This window comes from Diorhabda carinulata, chromosome X, assembly GCF_026250575.1.
Source record: "Diorhabda carinulata isolate Delta chromosome X, icDioCari1.1, whole genome shotgun sequence".
Taxonomy (NCBI): domain Eukaryota; kingdom Metazoa; phylum Arthropoda; class Insecta; order Coleoptera; family Chrysomelidae; genus Diorhabda; species Diorhabda carinulata.
In genome coordinates, this window is record NC_079472.1 from 65,737,543 (window position 1) to 65,759,601 (window position 22,059).

The following is a 22,059-nucleotide window of genomic DNA, read 5'->3' on the forward strand; positions in this document are numbered from 1 at the left end:
GTCTGTTCATGGTATCCACTTTTAATGTCCATGTTTTTGCTCCATACAAGAGAACTGAGTGCACGTACGCCTTTAAGTTTAAGCTCAAGGTTGCGTTACATAATAGGTTTTTCACCTTTAGGAATATGGCTCCAGCTTGTTCTATACCTGGGTCTATATTTGTCGTTATGCAGCTGCCAAGATCTCTCGGTGTCATAGATGTTTATGATCAGTTGTGGTTTTGGAAGTCTTGTTGTGGCCCTTACTTTTGTTTTTGTTACATTAATTCTCATGCCTAGTTGATATCCCACTTCTAGAACTTTGTTGAATAAGTTTCTGGATTGCCTGCAATGATAACCACTACAAAACACGACCTTGCTGTACCCTCTTTTCTATACACACCGGTTCTGATGTCGTTTGTCCATATCTAACCGTTGCTTTTTGGTTCCAATAAACTCGATGTCTTGTTCATCTAACTTTTTTTTCTGGAGTAATATCAGAAGGACGGTATGATTGACACGATCGAAGGCTTTCTTGTAGTCTATGAAACAGGCATAGACATCATCTTTCCTCATGTCTCGATATTTCTGGAAGAGTATGCTTCCCTTGTTCCTAGAACTTCGTGAAATCCAAATCGTGTATCGCTTTGGTCGGCTTCACATTTATGGTAGATTCTAGCTTGTATAATTTTAAGTAGAATCTTAAGCACTTGGCTCATCAAGCTTATCGGTCTGAACTCATCACATTTCTTGGTTTTTTATTTTTTAGTAACTGGAACAGTGGCAACAAATTTTCTTCTTTATTTTTTTAATCCGGACAGTTTTTTTTATATTCTTTATTGAAATATAAATAAAAAAGGTCCTATGACTTTTCGCGATAAAATTAATATTTTTAAAGATATGAATTTTCAAGGTTCGAATCTATATTATCGGCGACTACGCTAGATTTCTACCTGACCAGTGGTTCGCAGTTGGAAGTGAGGATGGCGCCACTTATCGTTCGCAGAGGAATGTCTATCTACATGTACAAAACCATGATGTAAAGACTACAAGGTGTATTCTTCCCGAGGGCTCATTTTCGACTCGTTCTGCGTATCTCTCAAGAGCCAATGAGAGTTCGCTCCCAAATTGGCGGGTTGCTTTGGAGCGAATTATCATTGGCTGCTTCCTAGTTGGTGCGCTATAGCACACCTTAATGTAGTCTTTACATCATGGTACCAAACAACGACAAATGGCGTTGTTTTCAGTTCGGGTCTCAAGACCGAACGATGGTTGTTATAATGCTCTGATGAGACGTAAGAACGTCGAAACTAGTAAGTAGTTACAACCTCTCTAAATATAAATGTAAAAACCCTAATTCATAAATAAAAATAGAAATGATCAATAAGTCTATAAGTAGAAAAAATTTGAAGTAGAATGATGAGACAAGATATATTATACAAAAAAAACAAAAAGGACTTTCCAGCTTTTGAAGCCCTTTTCCCAATTACATTAATTTCAAAGAGTGCATTCCACTAAGCACTCACGACAAAGTTATACACAACAGAATTTATCGCAAACTGGAGGAGGTTATGAGTAACACTCAAGTTGTTTTTAGAAATAAACTTGGCACTCGGTATGCCCTTTTCAGTTTTAAAATATCCATCCAACGCTGCCTTGTTGTTAACAGAGAAATTCATACGAGTTTTATTGATTACGAGAAGGCTTTTGATAGAGTACGACGTGAAGAATTGATACAGATACTGAAAGAAAAACAATTAGATTACATAGACCTCAAAATAATAGAGACACTTTATCATAGCCAGACAACCAAGATGAATATGGAAGGAGAACTAACAGAAGAAATACATATAAAACGTGGAGTTTGACAGGGTAACATATTATCACTAATACTTTTTAATATATAGGGAAGCACAAATAGAAGAGGAAACGGGAATTCGAATAAATGAAGTCCCAGTCAATAATACAAGAAATTCTGACGACACTGTTTTAAAAAAAAGAAAAAGATACTGATAAAATGTTATATATACTCGATCCTTCTGCACGGAATGGAGGCAGCTACTTTAAACAAAGTAAATAATGAAAAAACTGAAATGTGGATATTGAGAACATTAATGCGAATATCATGGACAGATAGAATCGCAAATGAAGAAATTTTATGGAAAATGGCAACACAAAGAGAATTATTGACTGCTATAAAAGCTTAGAAAATTAGGGAATGGCTTAACTGCATATCATACCAATTGTTTAGAGCAGCTGTGAATAAAATACAAATAGTCATGGTGGTTGCCAGCCTTAGTCCGGAGATGCCACTTTAAGAAGATGAAGTGTACGTTTGGTTGTCTAAATTAAAATTGTGTTTTTATGAGGAATTTTTCATTTATGAATTATTAATTCATAAGTTCTGAAATGCAAATACGACGAAAAGTTATTTCATGAATTCTCATTTTCGATTTTAAAATAACATTTGTTGTTTTAATAACAATGTCTTGCTAATCAATTGGTACTTATACCTAAATTTAAGATTGGTAACATGACGTAAATTTTGTTATGATGTATCACTTTAACCTTATTTAAATTTTATAGATACAATATATACAAAAATAATAATTCCAACATTAAAAACGTTTATTTTTGTCCCATAGAAATACTAATTGAAACGTTTATGGATACAAAGTATGTAAAAGATTATTTTGACAAATAATTTTTCAATACTTTACAAAACTTGAATATTAACACCATAACTTTGTTCCTAATCATTAATTACGTTTCAGATGGAAATCCGAATTAGAAGACCACTCCAGAACAATAATTCATATAGATATAGACTGTTTTTATGCCCAAGTTGAAGCGATAAAAAATCCTAAGTTACAATTTGTTCCATTAGGTATTAGACAGAAAGATTATATAGTTACTTCTAATTACATAGCAAGAAGCTACGGGGTCAATAAATTCGGACCTGTAAGTGAGGCTTTATTGAAATGCCCCAATTTGGTATTAGTAAATGGTGAAGATCTGCATGACTATCGACAAAAATCATATGAAGTTACCTCTTTAATACAGAAATATTCTAATTTAGTGGAACGTTTAGGCTTGGACGAAAATTTTGTTGATATTACAGATTTAGTTACAGAGAGATTTGAACAAAATTTAATAACTAATGTAGTTGGACACACTTTTGGTGAAACAGCTGACTTATGTGACTGTGGTTGCAGTTTAAGATTGAAAATAGGTACGGTGATAGCTCAAGAAATACGCGACGAAATTAAAACAGTATTAAAATTAACAACTAGTGCTGGTATCGCTCACAACAAACTTCTCTCTAAAATAGCTGGGAATGTCCATAAACCAGATCAACAGACAGTTGTGTTCCCAAACAATGCGGTGGAACTTATGCTGAGCCTTCCTTCCATTTCAAAGATTCCTGGTATAGGAAATACTCTATCTGAACAACTTGGTACTATTGACATAAATAGTGTAAAAGATCTACAGAATACAAGTTTTTCAGTATTAAGTAATCTTTTGGGAAATGAAAAAGCTAAATATGTTAAAAATTTAAGTTTTGGTATTGACGAAAGTGTTCTCAAATGTTCTGGAAAACCACAAAGTATTGGTATAGAAGATAGTTGTAAAGTTATAGGTGTGGAAAATGAAGTAAAAGAAAAATTAGAACAACTCCTAAGTAGGTTAGTGATTTTATTAGCTGAAGATGGAAGATTGCCCAAAACAATCAAATTGACAATAAGGAGGTTTCACAAGGAAAAGAAAAATAGGAGTACCCGTGAAACAAGACAGTGCAACATTAACCCATCATTGTTCAATTTCGAAAATAAAACTCAACTCTCTGAAGGAAGTATGAAAAAAATCATGACAATTATAATGCATTTATTTCACAAGATAGTTGATGCTAAAAAAACTTATCACTTAACTTTGTTGGGTCTGGCATTTACGAAATTTCTAGAAAAACCAAGTGTTACAAATGTTCTAACAAATTTTATTAAAAAAGATATTGAAGTTCAATCAGTAACAGATATAAAAAATAACATTGCTACCATCAAATCCACAGACCTTGTACCTACCACTTTAGATGTTTTTCAAGACAGTGACTCCGAACCTCCTGTTAAAAAATATAAAGTTACAAATCGTCATTTAGATTCACCGACAGATTTACCAGTTGCCAATTTGAATTTAAGTTCTGAACCTGTTTCCTCAAATAATATGAACCAAGTATTTGATGATTCGATTAGTGGTACTTCAGAAAGAAATATTGAACAAGTTGAATGTCCACCTAATATAGATAAATCTGTCTTCCAGGAATTACCAACAGACGTGCAACGTGAACTGTGGGAAGAGTATAAACAGGATAGACAAACTGATAGAAGATTTGAGAAAAACAAAAGGTTGAAGAGTAATAATATTTTAAATTATTTTTCCAAGAAATAATGTGGAATCGGGACAATGTTCAACTTATCTAAAATTAGTTATGCAGTCGGCGTTGTGTATTTTTTTTCAATTATTTTCTCTAGTTTTAGATACATATATATGAAAATGTTGTTTTAATTATTATTATACAAATATTTTTTAATATATTAATTTTTTAATAAAGGATATTGTTTGAAGGAAGTCTAAGATGCTAATGGGAAACTATTATTATTATTATTTTATATTGATTTTTAATTTACATTGTCCAACTAAACAGACTAGAATCAACCCAAGAAAACTTGGAATTGGAATAAAATATTCTAAAAATACGAAGCAAGGAGATATTATTATTAAGTGCTCGACAAATCAAGAAATTGAGAAGCTAAAGATGGCTGTTGAGAAAAGTCTTGGTGCAGACTACTCTGTAAACATTCCCACCAAAAAGATGCCAAGAATTAAGGTTGTTGGTTACTCAAGTGGTGAGTGTAATTTTTTTGAATCTTACTTAAAAGGAAGAAGGCTGAAAGTTCGCACGGATCAGAGTTCGTTTGAGGCTGGCAAAATGGTATCTGGTGTGCCCCAGGGTTCAATCATTGGCTTACTTTGGTTCCTTGTATCTGTCTTGGATATATGTGACAGTGTCTCACACTGTCACATTCAATCAAATGCTGATGACATTCAGGTCCTACACTACTTTGATCCTTGGAGTTTGGAATTAAATATTTTGAAAATACAAAACAAGGAGATATTATCATTATATGTTCAAGAAATCGAGAAACTAAAGATGGCTGTTGTGAAAAGTCTTGCTGTATAGACTACTCTGTAAACATTCCCACCAAAAAGTCAGTCCATGGGACTAGCTCCCCAGTTAGCTCAAGACCAGCAGTGAAAGTGTTTGTTTCAACTGTGTTCTTGATGGTAAGTATACTATATTTATTTTCTATTTTAATCATTTTATATTTTTTTGTTTCAGCTTTTCATTTCCTCGGTGAAATTCCAAAGAGTAGGCAGATTGAGGCCTTGGAATTTCACCGACGTAAGTCCCCTTCCTCTATGGATTCTGTTGTTTGATTTCTGGACTTTCACCTTTTATCTACAGTCAGCTGTTACTGCTCATTTTTGTCTATTGTTATTATAACCTCCAAAATATTTAAGTGAATGTTACAGTCTTTGTAGTCTTACTTTACAGTTTTAATAGTTTAGTATTTGTAGGTGACAGGCTAATGGTTGAGAATATCGTATTTGGGAGCCCAAGAAAAAGAAAGGGCCAAAACCCCTAACGTTACAAAGTAAATATAGTAAAAAATGTCAGACTCAGCGAGCAGCTCTATATCAATCCCAGAGGGCAGGAAGATCTAGCAAAAAAACGTAAGGCTTTGAAGAAACATGATGGCATTTTTAATGTTTATGAAATAACACACATAATTTTGCAAAACTCATTACGATTTAATACAAAACTCATTACGATTTAATACAAAACTCATTACGATTAAATAAGTTCACTGTTCATGAGGTGACATGATCTGATATAGTTTTAGATTTCAAGAAATGGTAAAATAAGTTTTACAAAAAATTGTGTATATCACAAGAAACAAAAAGGAAAAAACACAGATAAGAAGGATAAAATGTACTTTCAGATTAGTACTCTCTTCATGTTCGTTTATGAATCTAAGTTAAAAGGATGGGTTAAAGCCTATCCTACAATAAATGGTATTATTTATCAGAACTTTTTACTGGTTAAGACAAAAGCAGATACTCTCTCCTCACCTTCTGTTAAGGCTTACCAAAGTCGAGTGCCAGAAAAACTACAAAGATGGAAGATATTAAAAAACTGAGAGTCTACATTTCAGACGAGCATCAGGTATTTTTCGAAGAAATTTGTGACTCAAGAGGTTATCAGCGATTTCGAGGTTGAAGAAACCAACAATCACCCATAAATCAGAAATTTGGCCTCAAATCTACATCTTTCATTTTAAACTGATTTAAGTAATTTTACTATATTTTTAATAAATTGTAAACATTGTTTTACAATAAAAATAACAGTTTTTACATGAAAGTTAATGGTTTTGTATTAATTAACTTAATTTTTTTTTAAAGGGCGGTAGATTCATATTTTTAGAGCTATATAACTAAATTATGGATAAGATACAAATTTAAAATTTTGCATCCTGTTGTAAATTGAATTTCTTTTCGTGTCGACATTTTTTAAATAATATTTTAAGTGAAATATTTTGATTTAAACAGTTTTTTCTAGTTTCCCGAAAGTTTACTTTCTTGGACTTACATTTAAAAAAAAAACGATTCAAATACCATTTATACGCTGCATAAATTAGATAAATTGCTTCTTTTTTATTTACATGGTTTTGAAATAACTAGAAACGCATACGGCGTGACGCTGTCCACGGTCGACGGGGTTTGAAGGAGACCATAGCCTTAAATAGACATGTTACTGCTTGAATTTCAATATCTTCTGACGATTCTTGTAAAATGAGCATTGTTATTTATTTTTTGGACAGCGAGGCTCTTCAAAATAAATTGTATTTCATGACTTTTTATATTTTAAATGAAGCAATTTTCGGGATTTTGGAATTCACATCATATTGTATTAGAAAGAATTTGTAATGAAACTATACAAATTTGTAGTATTTTATTAAGAAACTGTCCTTAATATAACTAATATAATTATGTTTTGATATTTTCTCCATTTATAATTCCACCTCATTTTTGTACCATTCTAAAAACTTTGACCTTCTGGTTACAGCAAGTTTTTTTTTGTCTAAATTTGTCCCTTTTCATATGAATCTATCGATTAATGAGATTGTGCTATATCTGAAAAGAACGTTAATATGTCGTCTATGGTAAATTCCAAACTTATCATCGATCCTGGATAACATTGATGTATTAAATCTTCCAATGTTTTATATTGTCTTATGAATTCCCCTTGCATCGCTCTCCAAACTACCTGTAATAAATTCTCTTCTTCTGATAAATGTTTTTCGACTTTTTTATAAAGTGCCTCCAAACCTTTTTTAACCTAAAACATATCCCAATAAACTTTCATGAAAACTAGTCAAATTCATGATTATCTTTCAAAAATATATTTTAAAAATGTTGCCTTGGTATCAGTATATAAAAGATTTATATTTGGGTACATTTGACAGCAGTGTTTTCTAACAAATTGTTCGTTTTGGTACCAAGATGTGGGCCCAATGGGTTGTCCTAATAATTGGTTTTCTTCCTATCTACCTTCTTTTCCAGTGCTTTTTCCATTGTTCTGTAGCTGATATCACAGAAGGGTTCCAGCTTGTCTGCTAATTTTATTTTTCTTGCCTAGCTCGTTTAATTTTTCTAGGCAATCCCAAACGAGTTTGGATTTTATGATATTGAAGCTTAAAGTTCTAATAGCTGCTTGACTATCGGATACATTTTTCGATTTCTGCATGGAAAATGCTTGGTGCGCTGCCCAGACTTTCAGAGTGTTTGGTTCTGGGCCCGTAGACTCCTATTCTAGCTCTGTCTGCTGTTTTTAATTCATCTATATACTATTTAATGGCATTTTCATCCCACTTGCTTTTACACTTTATTATTGACGTGAAGTTTTTCTTAAAGCTAAACTTTTTCGATGCAACGTCCTGAGGCATGTCTCAGGGTTGGTTATTATTTAGGAACGGGTTTTCTTTAATGACTCTGTCTCTGAACATTTTAAGTTTTCTCTACCACAGTTTCCAGTACTATATGGAGAGGTGGGAGATTTAGAATCATTTCTGATGCAGCAAGATTTCATGGCCCCAGTTGAACATAAGCAAGTCAGTCTTTGTACCTTTGAGAAATTGTTTCTCGTAGTATTCAGACTAGTTCTAGTACCTCTTCTTTCCCAGTGCTTTTTCCATTTTCCTGTAGCCGATACCACAGAAGGGTTCGGGTCCCATGAATGGCTTGTCTGCCCCCGCTTTAGCGAGCTTAAAAGCTATGACATTTCCCTTCGCTTCGGTGTGTCCCAGTATCCATTTTTTTGTTGACTGGCTTGTGATCTGGTCTAATATATGTTATCTATACCAAAATATGTTTTATGTTTTAATTACAGAAATAGAAAGTATTACAGATGGTATTGACTGAAAAATAACGAGAACTTTAAATGAAAGCAGCTTAAAATGCTGCGAAAACCATTATTGTTTTATGTTGATAATTGTCACACTTGTATTTCCTATTTTTTATAATTGTTTATAATTGTCTGTTGCGTTATTTTCTTAAACATGTCTGACACGAAGACAAATGATGAAGTTGTTGACATTAGCTGTATTCTCTCTCAACTAAAAAGCTTCATTTTAACGTTAGCGAAAAAGATGACAAGAATGTTGATGACGTTATTTCAAAAATGGCAAATATTTTGGGAGTGTCTACCGAATCGTATGTGAGTACAGAGTTAATTATTCAGTAGTCGACTCAAAAAAGTATCCATCAAGAAAAAAACTAACAATTCCTTTGATGATTTTTTTCTTTTCCAATAAGGATTTTACAATATCAACATTTTATTATTTATTGAAAGAAATGGAATTTCAATATCAAAAAAGCGAGGAAGGACCAATTTATTATTAGGAAAAGCAAAAATTATTGTGTGGGGAATACATTAGAAAACCTGAGAAATTTCGTGAAGAAAATAGAAAAATTTACTGTCTGGATGAAACCTGGGTAAACGCTGGACATACTAAGGATAAGGTTAATAATTGTGCATAATTATTTTTAATTTATATTATTAACTATGTTTTGATTTATTTTTTTTTATAAATAGACTTTAGATGAAAAGTAATGACGTACTTGAGAGCCTGGGTATTGGTTAATAACCTTTCGTAACTCTTGTTTACTAAACGCTAATTGATAACTGACTTCTGAAGCTTTGATACCACTTGCCACTCTAGCTTGAACGCCTTCAAAGAAAGTCTGTAATATAAATGAATTTCGGTTACTAAAATTGATTAGATTCTAAAAAAAGAAAAACTTACATTTAACTTTTCCAAAGGTCTACCGAAATACAAAGTTACGTACGCCGTAAGTGCATCATTATATTTCTGTTTGGCTTCTTTACGTTGATTATCTAACACTGATATTTTTAATTGGGACAATAAAGAGTATAAGTGATGATAGTTTTCTAAAATTTCAAAAGAAGATCACCAAGCATAACAGAAAGTGTTAAGAGATAGGTTATGTAGATGGTAAGATAGACAACACTGATTGCATGACAAGATGGAATAATAATAAACCTAAACATCTGGACCAAATGAAGAAATATGGATAAAATATCCGCATCGTGGTCTAGACTACTTTCTGTACATATATTAATGTTTTCAACAGACACTAGACACAGACACTATTGTGGAAAACGACACTTACGAAATAGACAATGATCTCGACCATAATTAGAGGCAAAGAAAGTTTTCATTATGTGACAAACATGATTAACGAAATAAAGTCAATTAAATAAAGGGAGGAAAGGAGAGACAAGCAGTAAACAATAAACCAGGATGGTTCTAGATACTGGTGCAACAAGGATGGTTATAGATACTGGTGCAACGAGAACGGGGTGATGTTTAGTGGGTATCACCACCGAATATGAATAAGAATGAAGAAAGGATAAAAATACAACATATATATTGATCTTTTCTCGCTCCATACTAGTGTTGTTTTTCATGTTTATACAGAACGGTAATTCAAACGCGATATTACAAACATATAGTTTTGAAAAACAAAATTTTTCCCACCGAGTTTAAATACACATCTGTATAAAAACAAGACTCACCCATTTTTATAACTTGAGGTGGAGTTTTGTGGTCAACGGCATGAACGGCTATATATTCCAACATGGTATCAACTAATCTGGTATACCATTTTTCAAGATCAGCTCCGCGATCACTTTTTAATAAACAATTGGCGTTTTTTGCGAATATTTCTAAATTCGATACGTAAGGTAATATTCCGCATTTCGATTTTTTCGATATTCTACATTCTTTAATGGATTCAATTTGTTGTTGCATGAAGTGATCTAAAGATCTTTTCACTTCGATGAGTAGAGACGCGAAAGTGTTGCTTAAAAACGAACTCTGGGCCGACATTACGTGTTGATTAAGTCGCACTAGTACGTACATGCAGTAACTAGAAAAAAAAACATTCATATTAAATTTCAACATTTATCATCATAAATAGTTTTGAACATACGAATAAGAAATTAAGTTTTCATGGATTTACTGAAATTTTCACAGAAGGTAAAGAATAGCTGAAAGATTATTTTTTTATATCGTGCCACCATACGCTAAAAGCTTGGGGATGGTTGCAACCCCTTCTCGGGATGGAATTTTATTACATTCTGTTTACAGGAATCGATAAAAAAAGCAATTATAAGAAAAAAAAAAGTTCTTTACGTTTTCTTCGTAAAACTAATATTTTTCGAGTTATTTGCTGTTGAAAGTAACAGTTTTTCGACAAAAAATAAATCGAAAAAATCGAAAAATTGTAACTTTAAAAAAACAAAATTTTGCTTTTTCGAGAAAAATTCATAGAATCTTTTTTAATGTATATAATTAGAGCTTCAAAATAAAAAAAATAAAAGTCTCTAGCATGGAAATTGAGGGATTTATGATCAAAATAAAGTCGATTTCAACTTTTTTCTACGAAAACAGTAAAAACAACCCCCTAACTGCCCTCCTAATAAAAATAAAATTTCACCCTTCTGTGATTATTTTTATATATTTATTATCAATACAATCAAGAAATTTGACCAATCTAAAATGCGTAACTTCAGGAAAATTGGAGTTTGAAGAGCAAACAATTTGCAATTTAGTATTTTTCACTCTTCACTTTAAAGTATCTCCGAAAATACTGGAAATATGAAAAAAATTATGAAATACTAATTTTTAGTTTTTTTAATGACTGAAATTTTCCGGTGTGTAGATTTTGTACACAGTGTATATTTGGGGAGATATAGCTGTTAAAAAATTGTTATTTACGGGCGAACACCACCTTATCTGAGCCCTTTAAACAAGTCCCATTTAAAAATTAAGGGGTATTAAGGTATTTAAATCACATAATCTTGAAGTTCTTGAAAAGCCCTACAAAATCATGTTCGAAAAAACTTTCTATCAGTAAAAATGAAGGAGCATGTTTATAAAACCAAACAATTTTTTTTCATCCATAATGTGCCCTTCGAAAATAATAAAAACGTGGTAAAAGTTGTAGTGTTACAAATTTACTAGACATTAAAATTCCATTCTAGTGGCCAATAAAACTTTTATGCTCCTTTTTGGTAGTTTTATGTAGATATTCAAGTCTCTACCTATCGTACTTAGGTACATGAACAAATAACGCAGATTGTGAAAATTTGTGTCAAATAACTGTTAACAGATTATTGGGTCAACCTACAGGGGTCGAGATAGACAAAGACTCATCTGGGAAACTATAACCAGAGTAGATGTACTGAACGTATCAACCCAAGTAATAACAATCTACAAATATTAACAGGAGTTCTATCGGGGCACTGTAGCTTCAACAAACACCTGAAGACACTAGACCTAACAGATAATGCGACGTGCAGATTTTGTTGCACAGAGGACGAAACCTCTATGCACATTCTCTCAAATTGTGAAACACTAAATTTCTCATGATTGGTCTGTTTGTGACAGTTTTTTTTCACTTTTCCGAAAATTTCTTGAGATGGACTTAGCGGATTATATATAACATGAAATATACAGATGCCTCTGTATATTTCAGACCTTAATAGATGTAAACGGCAAAACCGTCAATTGATATGTGAATTTGTGGAGATAAATAAGTGAATATTTTCCGAAAATGAGTCCCTGATAATCCTATTGAATTTGTACTATACTAAATAATATTCCAATAATAAGTTACATCAGTTAGTTGCAATAATGAAAACTTCGATCAATACATTTTTTGGTTGACAAATTTAATTTTATTTAGGTTGGATTTAGTTTCAAGTTATATTAAACCATTCCAAGTACAGGTTTTTTCTCACTCTGTTTTTTTATATAATAAATAAACTTACAAATTATCCTGTCTCTTGATGTGATCTATGATCATATCAAGTTCTGGCTTCAAACAAGAAAATAGACTGCTCATCATATTCCTGATATCTTCGTCTATTTGTTTTTCCATTTTTCTTGTAGCCACAGCATCACTTTCTGCAGAAGCATTTTCTGAATTCGGACTATTTATAATATCCAACTGTAACAAACAATTAAGTTGGAATTCATGGAACCGTTGATGGCATTTACACCATCACTCACAATTACACTGTCTGGTTTACCTTCAATCTCTGAAGACGATAATTTAGTTATCGAAACGCGCGTCAGACAGTGTAATCGTGAGTGTTAGTGTAGTGGTGGTGTATGTAACAAACAAAATGAAAAAACAAATGCCATATACTGTAAAACCTCTTTACATTGGCTGGTCAACTTTTAGAGGTTCTTCTGTATATAGATGCATTAAAAATTTTATTTTATTCCTTTACAAAACGAATAAAAATAAATCAATGAAGTCGAAATTAAACGCAATAAATTTATTATATTTGATCTTTGTTTCGGAATCTGCTAACCGTGTAAATATTGTTTATTGCTATTTGGAATCCACTGATCTATTAATAATCCCATATATTTTTATATACATTGAGCGACGATTTGAAGGAATATGTTTTGACAATTTAGCAATAATGAACTTGGATTCTCCAATAAAATTCTAGGTGAACAAAAAGAATATAAAATGAATAATAAACGTAAAAATGGGGGGTAAAATCATTGCAGTAATTTGTGTGAAGGGTCAGTTCTTACCAAGGGAATATGAAGAATTAATTAAAGTAATTGTTCTTCTTGGAGAAACATGGGTGTTAGGCAAATACTTTTGATAAATTAATCTCTATTTACAAATGCTAAAGAAATAATTAAAAATTCTCTAATAATTATGAACAGATATAACATTTTTATAATATTTTATGATTTAATCTCCTGGAAAACCAAAATGGAATGAATATGATTCAGAACCAGATCAAAAGGTGAGGCCTAATATAGAAGATAAGAACTAAGAAAGTGTATATTCAGTTATGGAAGAATAAAAATTATGATAAGAAAAAAAAGAACCTCCACAAAATAAATTTGAATATTTATCAAATGCTCTTGTACATCGATCAAAGTTATTAATCTGGAAAAACTTTAAACAAAATTGTTTTTGGAGACACACCGATTCCAATGAAGACTTTTTATTGAACAAACTCTACTTGAAAAAAGGAAAGAAATTATGAGAAAAATTCTCAAATAATTATAAACTTACATAACATTTTTTATATTTTTTGAGTTAATTCCCTGGAAACCCAAAATCAAATGAAAATGATTCAGAACCAGGTCAAAAGGTGAGGTCTAATATGGAAGATAAGAACTAAGAGGAAAGTATATAATCAGTTAGGGAAGAATAAAAATTATGATAAGAGAAAAAAGAGCTTCAGCAAAATAAAATTGAATATTTATCAAATTCTCTTGTGTATCGATAAACGTTACTAACCTGGAAAAACTTTAAACAAAATTGTTGTTCTTGGAGAAACACGGGTTCCAATGAGGTAAGTACTTGTTCTAATATACTATCATATCGATCGCGATCTTTAGTACTAGTTTCTAAGGTCCATTGGTCTCTATCAAGTCCTATTATTATTGTAGGTGATGTGACATTTCCATTTACTGTAATATTAAAATATTAAAAGGAAAAACTCGATTTTAAAGAAATAAAATGATTGTCCAATATTAATATGTATCATTATATTCACCTGCAATTTTTTCTCTAGCAATACTAAAGAGATTTTTCAAATCTCTATCATACAATTTCCCCATTGATGTTGTATAAACATCTTTTAAGGAATCATACATCTTCTTATCCATAACCTTTAAAAAAGTTTTAGAAATTTAATAATAATGTTCGAATATCCGCAAGTCATATTTACAGTGGACAGATATTAGATATAGAGATAAGTAAGAAAAGCCAACCAAATATACTGTGCTTTAAATAAGATAATTTTTAGAGAAAAAGTTAAGGACATAAAAGTAAAAGTATAAAACTTAATAACAATCCCTATGTTAATATATGAAAGTAAAACTTTGGTAATGAACAAAAAGAAACTAAGCAGAATAGAATCACAATATTTTGATAAGAACAGATCGAAACGCCTAATTTTTCAAGAATTACAAAAAAAAAACTAATTTTAAAACAAAAGAGACCTAAAATAGAAACGGTTTAGGAACATAATATATAAAAGGTCTAAGAAATTAGAGAATTTTATACTATAAGGCTATATATTCTATTAAGAATTGGAACCGCTTATTGAGCTCTTTTGACCCTGTATTTTTGTGGGTGGTCACACATTTTTTCACTACTTAATTACAGTTCATGTTTTTTTAAAAGCATCGACTATTGTTCTCCATTTCTTTATGTCCTGCATGTGTTTGTTCCAGTCACATACTCCCAGATTCTACATATCTAGTACAATTTGATCTTCTAATCTTCTCTATTATGTAATTTTCCTTGTATCCTTGTAACTACTGGTTTTATCGCAGTCTTATATACTCTTAATTTGGTTGCTCGCCTTATTCTATTGCTCTGCATCATAATTTTGTACTTATGCCTTATATCCTGCATGAATTCTTTGTTTTGTCTCATTCTTTGCATCATTGTTCCTAAGTACTTAAAGGGGTCTACTACTTCAAAGATGAGGTCATTTATCTTCACTGTTTCTTATTTGTGAACTCCCTTTTTTTTTAAATTTCCACATATTTTGTTTTTCCTGATTTATTTTCAATCCTCTTTTTTCTGCCTCTCTTACAATATTCCCTAATGTGTCTTCAAGACTCTTTCGGTCCCTTGAGATTAGAGCTAAATCATCAGCATATGCTATTACTTATTTTGATTTATTAATGATACTTCTATCGATATTACATTCCCTTATTATGCCTTCAACTGTTCAACAATTGTTAAACAATACCACTGAGATCCATCACTCTGCCTTACCCCAACCTTTATTTCAAATTCCTCAGATGGTCCATTTTTTGTTATTACGCTTGCCTTAGAAATTAGTCATTTTCACTAACCGTAACAACTTTTAAGGTACTTTCAGTTTCTCCATGATCTTTATAATTGTCCTCCTTTTCAGACTGTCGAATGCTTGTTTGAAGTTAATGAATAGTATTTGCATACTAAGATTGTGCTTATAGCTTTTATCGATCACTTGTTTTATAATATGTATTGTATCTTCTGTTGATTTTCCTTGCCTAAAACTTTTTTGATATTCCCAGACTTTTTCCAGTCTTTCATTTATTATTGTTGCCAGTAAACAAAATTTCTATTTATTTCCAAAAAAAATTTATTTGGTGCTTAAGCAAAATATTAATCTACATATAGAAAAAAAAATTGTCACCATGAGCTCGTAACATCAATTTTAAGTACTTACAATTTAAATATAAAGTTTTACCATTTAAAAGGCATGTAAAAGTTTTTTTCAAATTTCTACTACCTTAGTGGGGAATTTTATGCTCTTGGAAATCGCTTTAGAGTTTTTTGTCTAACTCGCACTGGTTCACCAATAGGAGAAAAAATTGTTTTTCACAAACTGTGCTTTAACGACTCCTATGAGTGAACCTGTGCAAGTTACACATAAAAACTCTAAAATGATTTCGAAGAGCATAAAATTCCCCACAAGGTCCATTAAACTTATTTGCATTATTGTAAAAAGTGAGTAAATATTAGGAATTTGAAAAAAAAATTTTACATGCATTTTAAATCATGAAATTTTATTTTTAAATTGTAAGTACTTGGTGAGAATTTTTTGTTCTACATGTAGATTAATATTTTGCTTCAACATATTATTATAGAAATTTAATAAATGTTTATAATTGATTCAATATACCTTGATCCAATGTATGAGTTCAGTATAAGGATATAATTCTTTATGAACTCCATTGTGTTGAGGTAATGTTAGACCTTCCAGGTTTTTTTCTCCTTCACCTTTATGATTCCCAAAGTGTATAAACAAATTATTGAGTTGTCTGCAAATATTCCGAGAAAATTTGTCTTTTAGTTTATCGAATTTTTTTCTTTGTTCTGACACTGCCGACATTTGAAGTAAAGATTTGTCGATATCTGAATTGATCACTCTTTTTAAAGAGTTAGCAGCATCTATGGCTTGCGCTAGTCCTTTGGCTGTTGTAAAATCTGCATCTTCCAATATTTTTTGATGTTCTGATGAGAGATCTAATTTCATCTGTAAAAAATTTTTGTAAATCAAAAAATAATAAACAATTTTATGATATGAAAGAGTAAATAAATTAAAAATGAATAGCACAATATTTGACAGTCATTTTATGAAATATTTGGTAAGTTTTAAAACCTTGTAAATTTCAAAGTCAACAAAGTTTGGAAAACATAATTTATGACAATATTAAATAATAATAGTATCAGGTGAAAGGCTTACAGCCCAGTTGCAGTTGGCTAATAGATATAAGAAAAACTTGGAAAAAAATTTATTTGAATATTTTTGGGAAAATTGGAAATTTTTCAGGTGGTATTTTTTATTTTCTTCTTCTTTATCACAGACTGAAATAATGTGATTTTTTTTACTTTGGGAAATCGATAGACCTCTGAAGTTTTCAAAAAATCAATAAGTATACTTTGAAGTACTTGTAGAAAAAATGAGTCTTTTGCTTATACATTAATAAACAACATGAATAAATCAAATCTAAGTGAATTTACCATCAAATCTTCTAGTTGCTTCATTAGCCATTGATTATTCATATTAGCTGTGGAAAGTGTAGAGTTTTTGTGTTCCATTTTTTCCATTGTATCCCTGACGTGACAAAGTATTTCATCATAATCATTTAGTTGCGTTTCCATCTTTTCTACTTCATTTAATGCCAGTTCCAAATGTTCCATTAGGGCTTCTACTTGGTCTTCTGAAGCTAAAACACAATGAATGTTTTCTCCGTCTAAAAGTGATAAATCTCTAGATAATACTTCCATGAAAGCTTCAGCATTACTAATCGCAAATTCACAGCCTGACATTAATCTAAAAAATATTATTGTAAAATGAATGCTACGAATATCCTCATTTTTTTTACATTTTTAGATCTTCTTGTTCTTTTTCGGTATTTACTTGAAAATCTTCTACAAATTCATGATCTAGCGACAATAGATTATTGTCAAATTTCTCAGGTATCGTTGAATCTTCAGTTACCCACATTTTTGGTATGTTTTTAAAAACTGGTTTATCATGTAAAATGTACCTGTCAGAATATTTCCACAAATTATGTATAAACGCATGTCGTTCTTGTCCGTTTAAAGCTACCCATCTATAAACTTTATCCAAATGTAAATCAAACTCTAAATTGTCTGAAGATTCGTTATGCCCATCTACAGATTTCAATTCAATTAAACCCCAATTCCTTTTTCTCTTAAATATTTGCCTGTCTGCCTGTTTTATTTGGATTATATTTATGCTTGTAGGTATAGTTGTTACGCTAACTAGACACAAAAAAGATATTTTCTTTTTCTTGAACAGTTTACTAACTTTACATGATGATATCAGAATTTCTTCTTTACTGTTGAATACATAATTCTGTAAATCTCTTACTGTTGCAGATGACATTTTTTTAATAAATGTAATAAAATAGTAAAATATCGATTCTATGTCTTTTGCCCTATCATCAATATTTTTAATTTCTTCCCAATAAAAATAAAAAAATTACAAAGGGGAGTGACACATGTAAACATAGATAAACAACAAATTATCCTTAAACGAATGTTGTGGATTTTCTCCGTAGTGGCGCCGCAGCTTATTTAATACTCAATTTTAAGTATTATTTATGAAAATTAGTCAATAATTATATGAATTTTAATAAGAAATTTACCAACTTTATGATATTTATCATTTTTATCTTTCCTTTTTGACTTTGATTATTTGCCATTTACTCTCTGTTTTGTGATCTATCTATACTTATCAAAAAATATTTCAATAATTTCAAATGTCAATCTTTGTTGTGGTTTATAAATGAGGTTATAATTTTTAGAATGTAAATATTGATACTAGAATGTTAAGTAATGTATTTATTCTGGTTTTAATTCTACAAATTTTGAAAACAAATACAGAAGAACCTTTCGATCCACGAGGACCATTAGTTAATTGTAGTTTTCTTCCATTTGAATTCATAGAATGTCAAGAACCAATCGATCACAAAGGAAATATAACGGCCCAAAAGGAATTACAGTACGGTTGCGTAAAATTTGGAGGAATGAAATATCACGACGTAGAAAGGACTAAAGTCGTGTGCAACGTTTTACCTAATATAGAGTGTTATGGAAACAGAACTTTTTTCAGAGAAGGTGTACCCTGCATAAAGTATTCGAATCAATACTTCACCACTACTTTATTGTATAGTATTTTGTTAGGATTCTTAGGAATGGACAGGTTTTGTTTGGGACAAACGGGAACAGCTGTGGGAAAGTTATTAACAATTGGGGGATTGGGGATTTGGTGGATTGTTGATATTGTATTACTTGTTATGAATTACCTAACTCCTGAAGATAACAGCAGCTGGAATCCTTATGTTTAAAATAAAAAATTTATTAGTTCTTTTGATGTATTCATTTTTTATGAAGGTTCCTGTATATAAAAACACTAATTGGAAGAATACCACTGCACAAAACTATTATGTTTAATTAATAAAAAATAATTATAATTAACACCCATATTATAACTTGTGATGGTTCACTTATTGCCGAAATGGAATTATAAGTAGGTCCTTAGATGTTAGAATAAAATTATTATTTCATATGTTGAGAATAAAAATGTTTTTTATGTAGAAAAAATACCATTTTCAGAGGCCGGAGACTAATTAAATACTATCAGTTATTTCTGTAAAGGGATGTTTTTGTTACGAATTTCAAAGTGTCAAATAATATTCACGCTTTGTAAAACTTTTCACACTTTGGTGTCAATGAAATTTTCAATTTTAACTATATTAAATTTTTTGACTGGACATACTTGAATTCATCCATAATTGCTACAGCACAATTCTGTTGTACTGTTATTTATAGAATACAACTGGATACTTTTTCTAACTTTTCTCCTATATGACATTCCTCGATACCTCTACCTTCAGTATAACTTAGTTGGTATTTTTGGAATCGTTACAACACTCTGTTTACACCAACAAAGACTGCCGAGGGTTTCGATAACAAACTAAAACCTAATAACTTGGCTTACCTGTTTTATGCTCAATTTTTCCACCAATAAACCTTCTGCCGCGAAAATTAATTTCAGTGGGAATCTTCACATTTATTCCTTGACTACTAAACTAGTGTAGGCTGTGAGGAATTGGCCCTTTGTCCCTATTTAAGCTACTATTACATTTAGCAATTTCAATGCTTTCAAATGCATCCAACAATTCATTATTGGATACATTTCTTAACAATTTTACATTAATATTTATGTCATGATTATAACTGACAGCGTAATCGGCAATACTCGGATTTTCTGGTTCGTCCGTCCATATTTCAAATGCTCTTTAAACCGGACAAACGGATCTCTTAGTCTACCCAATATACTTCCTGTCAGAATCACCACAGCTAATTTTATCTTCTTGGTGAGGGGAGGGTTCCAACCCTTCTTTCGTAGGGTTGTAACCTTTGTCGTATAGGTATGGCGTTCTCCTTCAGGAAATGATTGATCTCATTTTTTCGGTGCCATGTCGTCATTTTCAGAAAGGCCTCGTCAATAGATGACCCTCTTCATGCCAAAATAGGTGAAAACCCCCTGGGGTGATGAGCAAGACCACTTACTTTTGACGAGCTCAATTCGAGAAGGTTATTGTTTGACGAAGTGAACCAGACTGCTGTAGGATCGATTCGGTTGCGTATTTACGCTATTCCGACTCTATGGCTTCCTGACCTAACTGTTGTAACCCTCTGGCAAGCTCAGTGATATAGGAATGGTGTTCATCTTTTTCAGGAGGGCCTCGTCAATAGATGACCCTCTTCTTTGTGCCATAATAGGTACAAACCTCGTGGGGTGATGAACAAGGGCACTTGCTCTTGCCTCCTTTCTAACTAAAATGGCATCTGGTGCCGGAGGTCTTCCACAATTTCATAGTGTATCAAACTTGGTATTTTCAAGTTAAAGAGTTGTGGCAGCCTGTGCTGTGTGGTTTTTATATGGAAAACCCTGTATAAAAAATCGTAGTAATGAGTTTTGACACAGATACAAACGTATCCCTATACTTATCTTTCTCTTCCATTAGATATGGCAGCGGCCATACCTCACTGAATATACTGGTTCTTGTCCGATCCATTAGATATGATGATGGTTAAATTAGTTATTTTTTAAAAACAAATAACAGTGTTTTTGATAAAAGGCAGTACAAAATAAAAATACATTATAAATAAAAATTAGCTTTAATCTTTTAGATCAACATCACATTTGGATTTGTTGAGATAAAAAGAAAAATAATGACTTAGGATCCTGGGGCGGAGTTAGAGTTTGGTCCTCGTCTACGTCCAAAAGATGCTACTACATTGACAAATCGTCTGTTGTATTGAATACGTCTCTTAGCTCTTCCTGTCTTCTTCTTTTTCTTTTCCTGTTTTTCTACTTTTGGAGTCTGACCTTTTACTTTACCTGTTACAATATATATTTTACATCAATCATAAATTAAGAACCAAAAAAGCAATATTATCATTATTTATATAATAATAAAATAAAATCAATATGTTCGAGATGTTCTATAGTACCAAAAGAATATATTTCTCAAGGTACCTCAAACCATCCGACTTAATCTAGCAAATCTTTGAAAGGTTATTGCTAATTTGCAAAAACCTGTCATTATTTGCAGCAATAGTGAAAATAACAATTTACCTGCACGAGCTAAAGATCCGTGAACTTTACCACCAGGAAGGCCTACAGTAAGTTCAATGTCTACGTCTATAAAATCTGATACGAGTCTGTCATCTGAAACTGGAGCTCCAGCAGCATATAAACTGATCTCAGATGCTTTAAGGGTTTCCAAAGAGGCAATACGTTCCTGAAAACTTGCAATATTATTTTTATGTTCATAAATACGAGTAAATAAACATACCCTAACTTCACCGATAGTTTCAGATCCTTGACACTCAAGGAAATGAGTGGAACTTCCTCTTAAGCACAACTGCATATTGTTCTAGAAGGAAAAAAAATCGAATTAAAAAATATTACCGTTGCTAAATTAATTTCTTAGAACTTAAATTGATCAAAGACTTCAAAATTATAGTTGTTTGATGTTTAATCTTTCCAATTATTCAAATAAATCACCTTTAAATAATTAAAACTCTTCAACACCACCTCGCACAATAAGACACTTGATAGAAAAGAAAACCTAACTTTAGTAATGACAAGGAAACGGATATAGCTTTGACAGTTTTCTTCTTTTTTATAATTATCCTTGAGTGCCTATGAAATAGTTATTTCATCTCTTCCATTGTTTTAAAAATATAAATTTTTGTTAAATAAATACAATCTAGTATGAGAAAAACGTTTGAACAATTTTCAATATACTTTTATTAGCTTGGTGTGTATGTATCTACGTATATAGAA

At 31.3% G+C, this 22,059-nt stretch overlaps 4 protein-coding genes and 1 long non-coding RNA gene across 5 annotated transcripts; 3 read left to right on the forward strand and 2 right to left on the reverse strand.

The window, feature by feature from the left end:
* The first annotated feature begins 2,504 nt into the window (after window positions 1-2,504).
* Window positions 2,505-4,615, forward strand: LOC130900845 (DNA polymerase iota). The gene is made up of 2 exons (XM_057811752.1): window positions 2,505-2,654; window positions 2,753-4,615. Exons 1-2 carry the CDS (start codon window positions 2,644-2,646, stop codon window positions 4,419-4,421), a joined length of 1,680 nt encoding a protein of 559 aa, XP_057667735.1. The 5' UTR covers window positions 2,505-2,643; the 3' UTR covers window positions 4,422-4,615.
* A 567-nt stretch (window positions 4,616-5,182) lies between these two features.
* On the forward strand, window positions 5,183-9,534 carry LOC130900847 (uncharacterized). Its single transcript, XR_009060224.1, has 2 exons — window positions 5,183-5,768; window positions 5,933-9,534. It is a non-coding gene; the product is annotated as an uncharacterized LOC130900847 (long non-coding RNA).
* On the reverse strand, window positions 7,033-18,224 carry LOC130900846 (exocyst complex component 1). Its single transcript, XM_057811754.1, has 10 exons — window positions 17,555-18,224; window positions 17,190-17,502; window positions 16,348-16,701; window positions 14,218-14,332; window positions 13,959-14,131; window positions 12,454-12,632; window positions 10,195-10,547; window positions 9,401-9,546; window positions 9,216-9,338; window positions 7,033-7,434 (listed from the first exon to the last, which is right to left on the reverse strand). The coding sequence occupies exons 1-10, from the start codon at window positions 18,079-18,081 to the stop codon at window positions 7,210-7,212; spliced, it is 2,508 nt and encodes an 835-aa protein (XP_057667737.1). The 5' UTR covers window positions 18,082-18,224; the 3' UTR covers window positions 7,033-7,209.
* A 222-nt stretch (window positions 18,225-18,446) lies between these two features.
* Window positions 18,447-19,064, forward strand: LOC130900848 (TM2 domain-containing protein CG11103). The gene has a single exon (XM_057811755.1). The coding sequence runs from the start codon at window positions 18,524-18,526 to the stop codon at window positions 19,043-19,045; it is 522 nt and encodes a 173-aa protein (XP_057667738.1). The 5' UTR covers window positions 18,447-18,523; the 3' UTR covers window positions 19,046-19,064.
* A 1,802-nt stretch (window positions 19,065-20,866) lies between these two features.
* Window positions 20,867-21,863, reverse strand: LOC130901319 (FAU ubiquitin-like and ribosomal protein S30). Its single transcript, XM_057812622.1, has 4 exons — window positions 21,778-21,863; window positions 21,566-21,646; window positions 21,346-21,511; window positions 20,867-21,108 (listed from the first exon to the last, which is right to left on the reverse strand). The coding sequence occupies exons 2-4, from the start codon at window positions 21,638-21,640 to the stop codon at window positions 20,945-20,947; spliced, it is 405 nt and encodes a 134-aa protein (XP_057668605.1). The 5' UTR covers window positions 21,641-21,646; window positions 21,778-21,863; the 3' UTR covers window positions 20,867-20,944.
* Window positions 21,864-22,059: the final 196 nt, after the last annotated feature.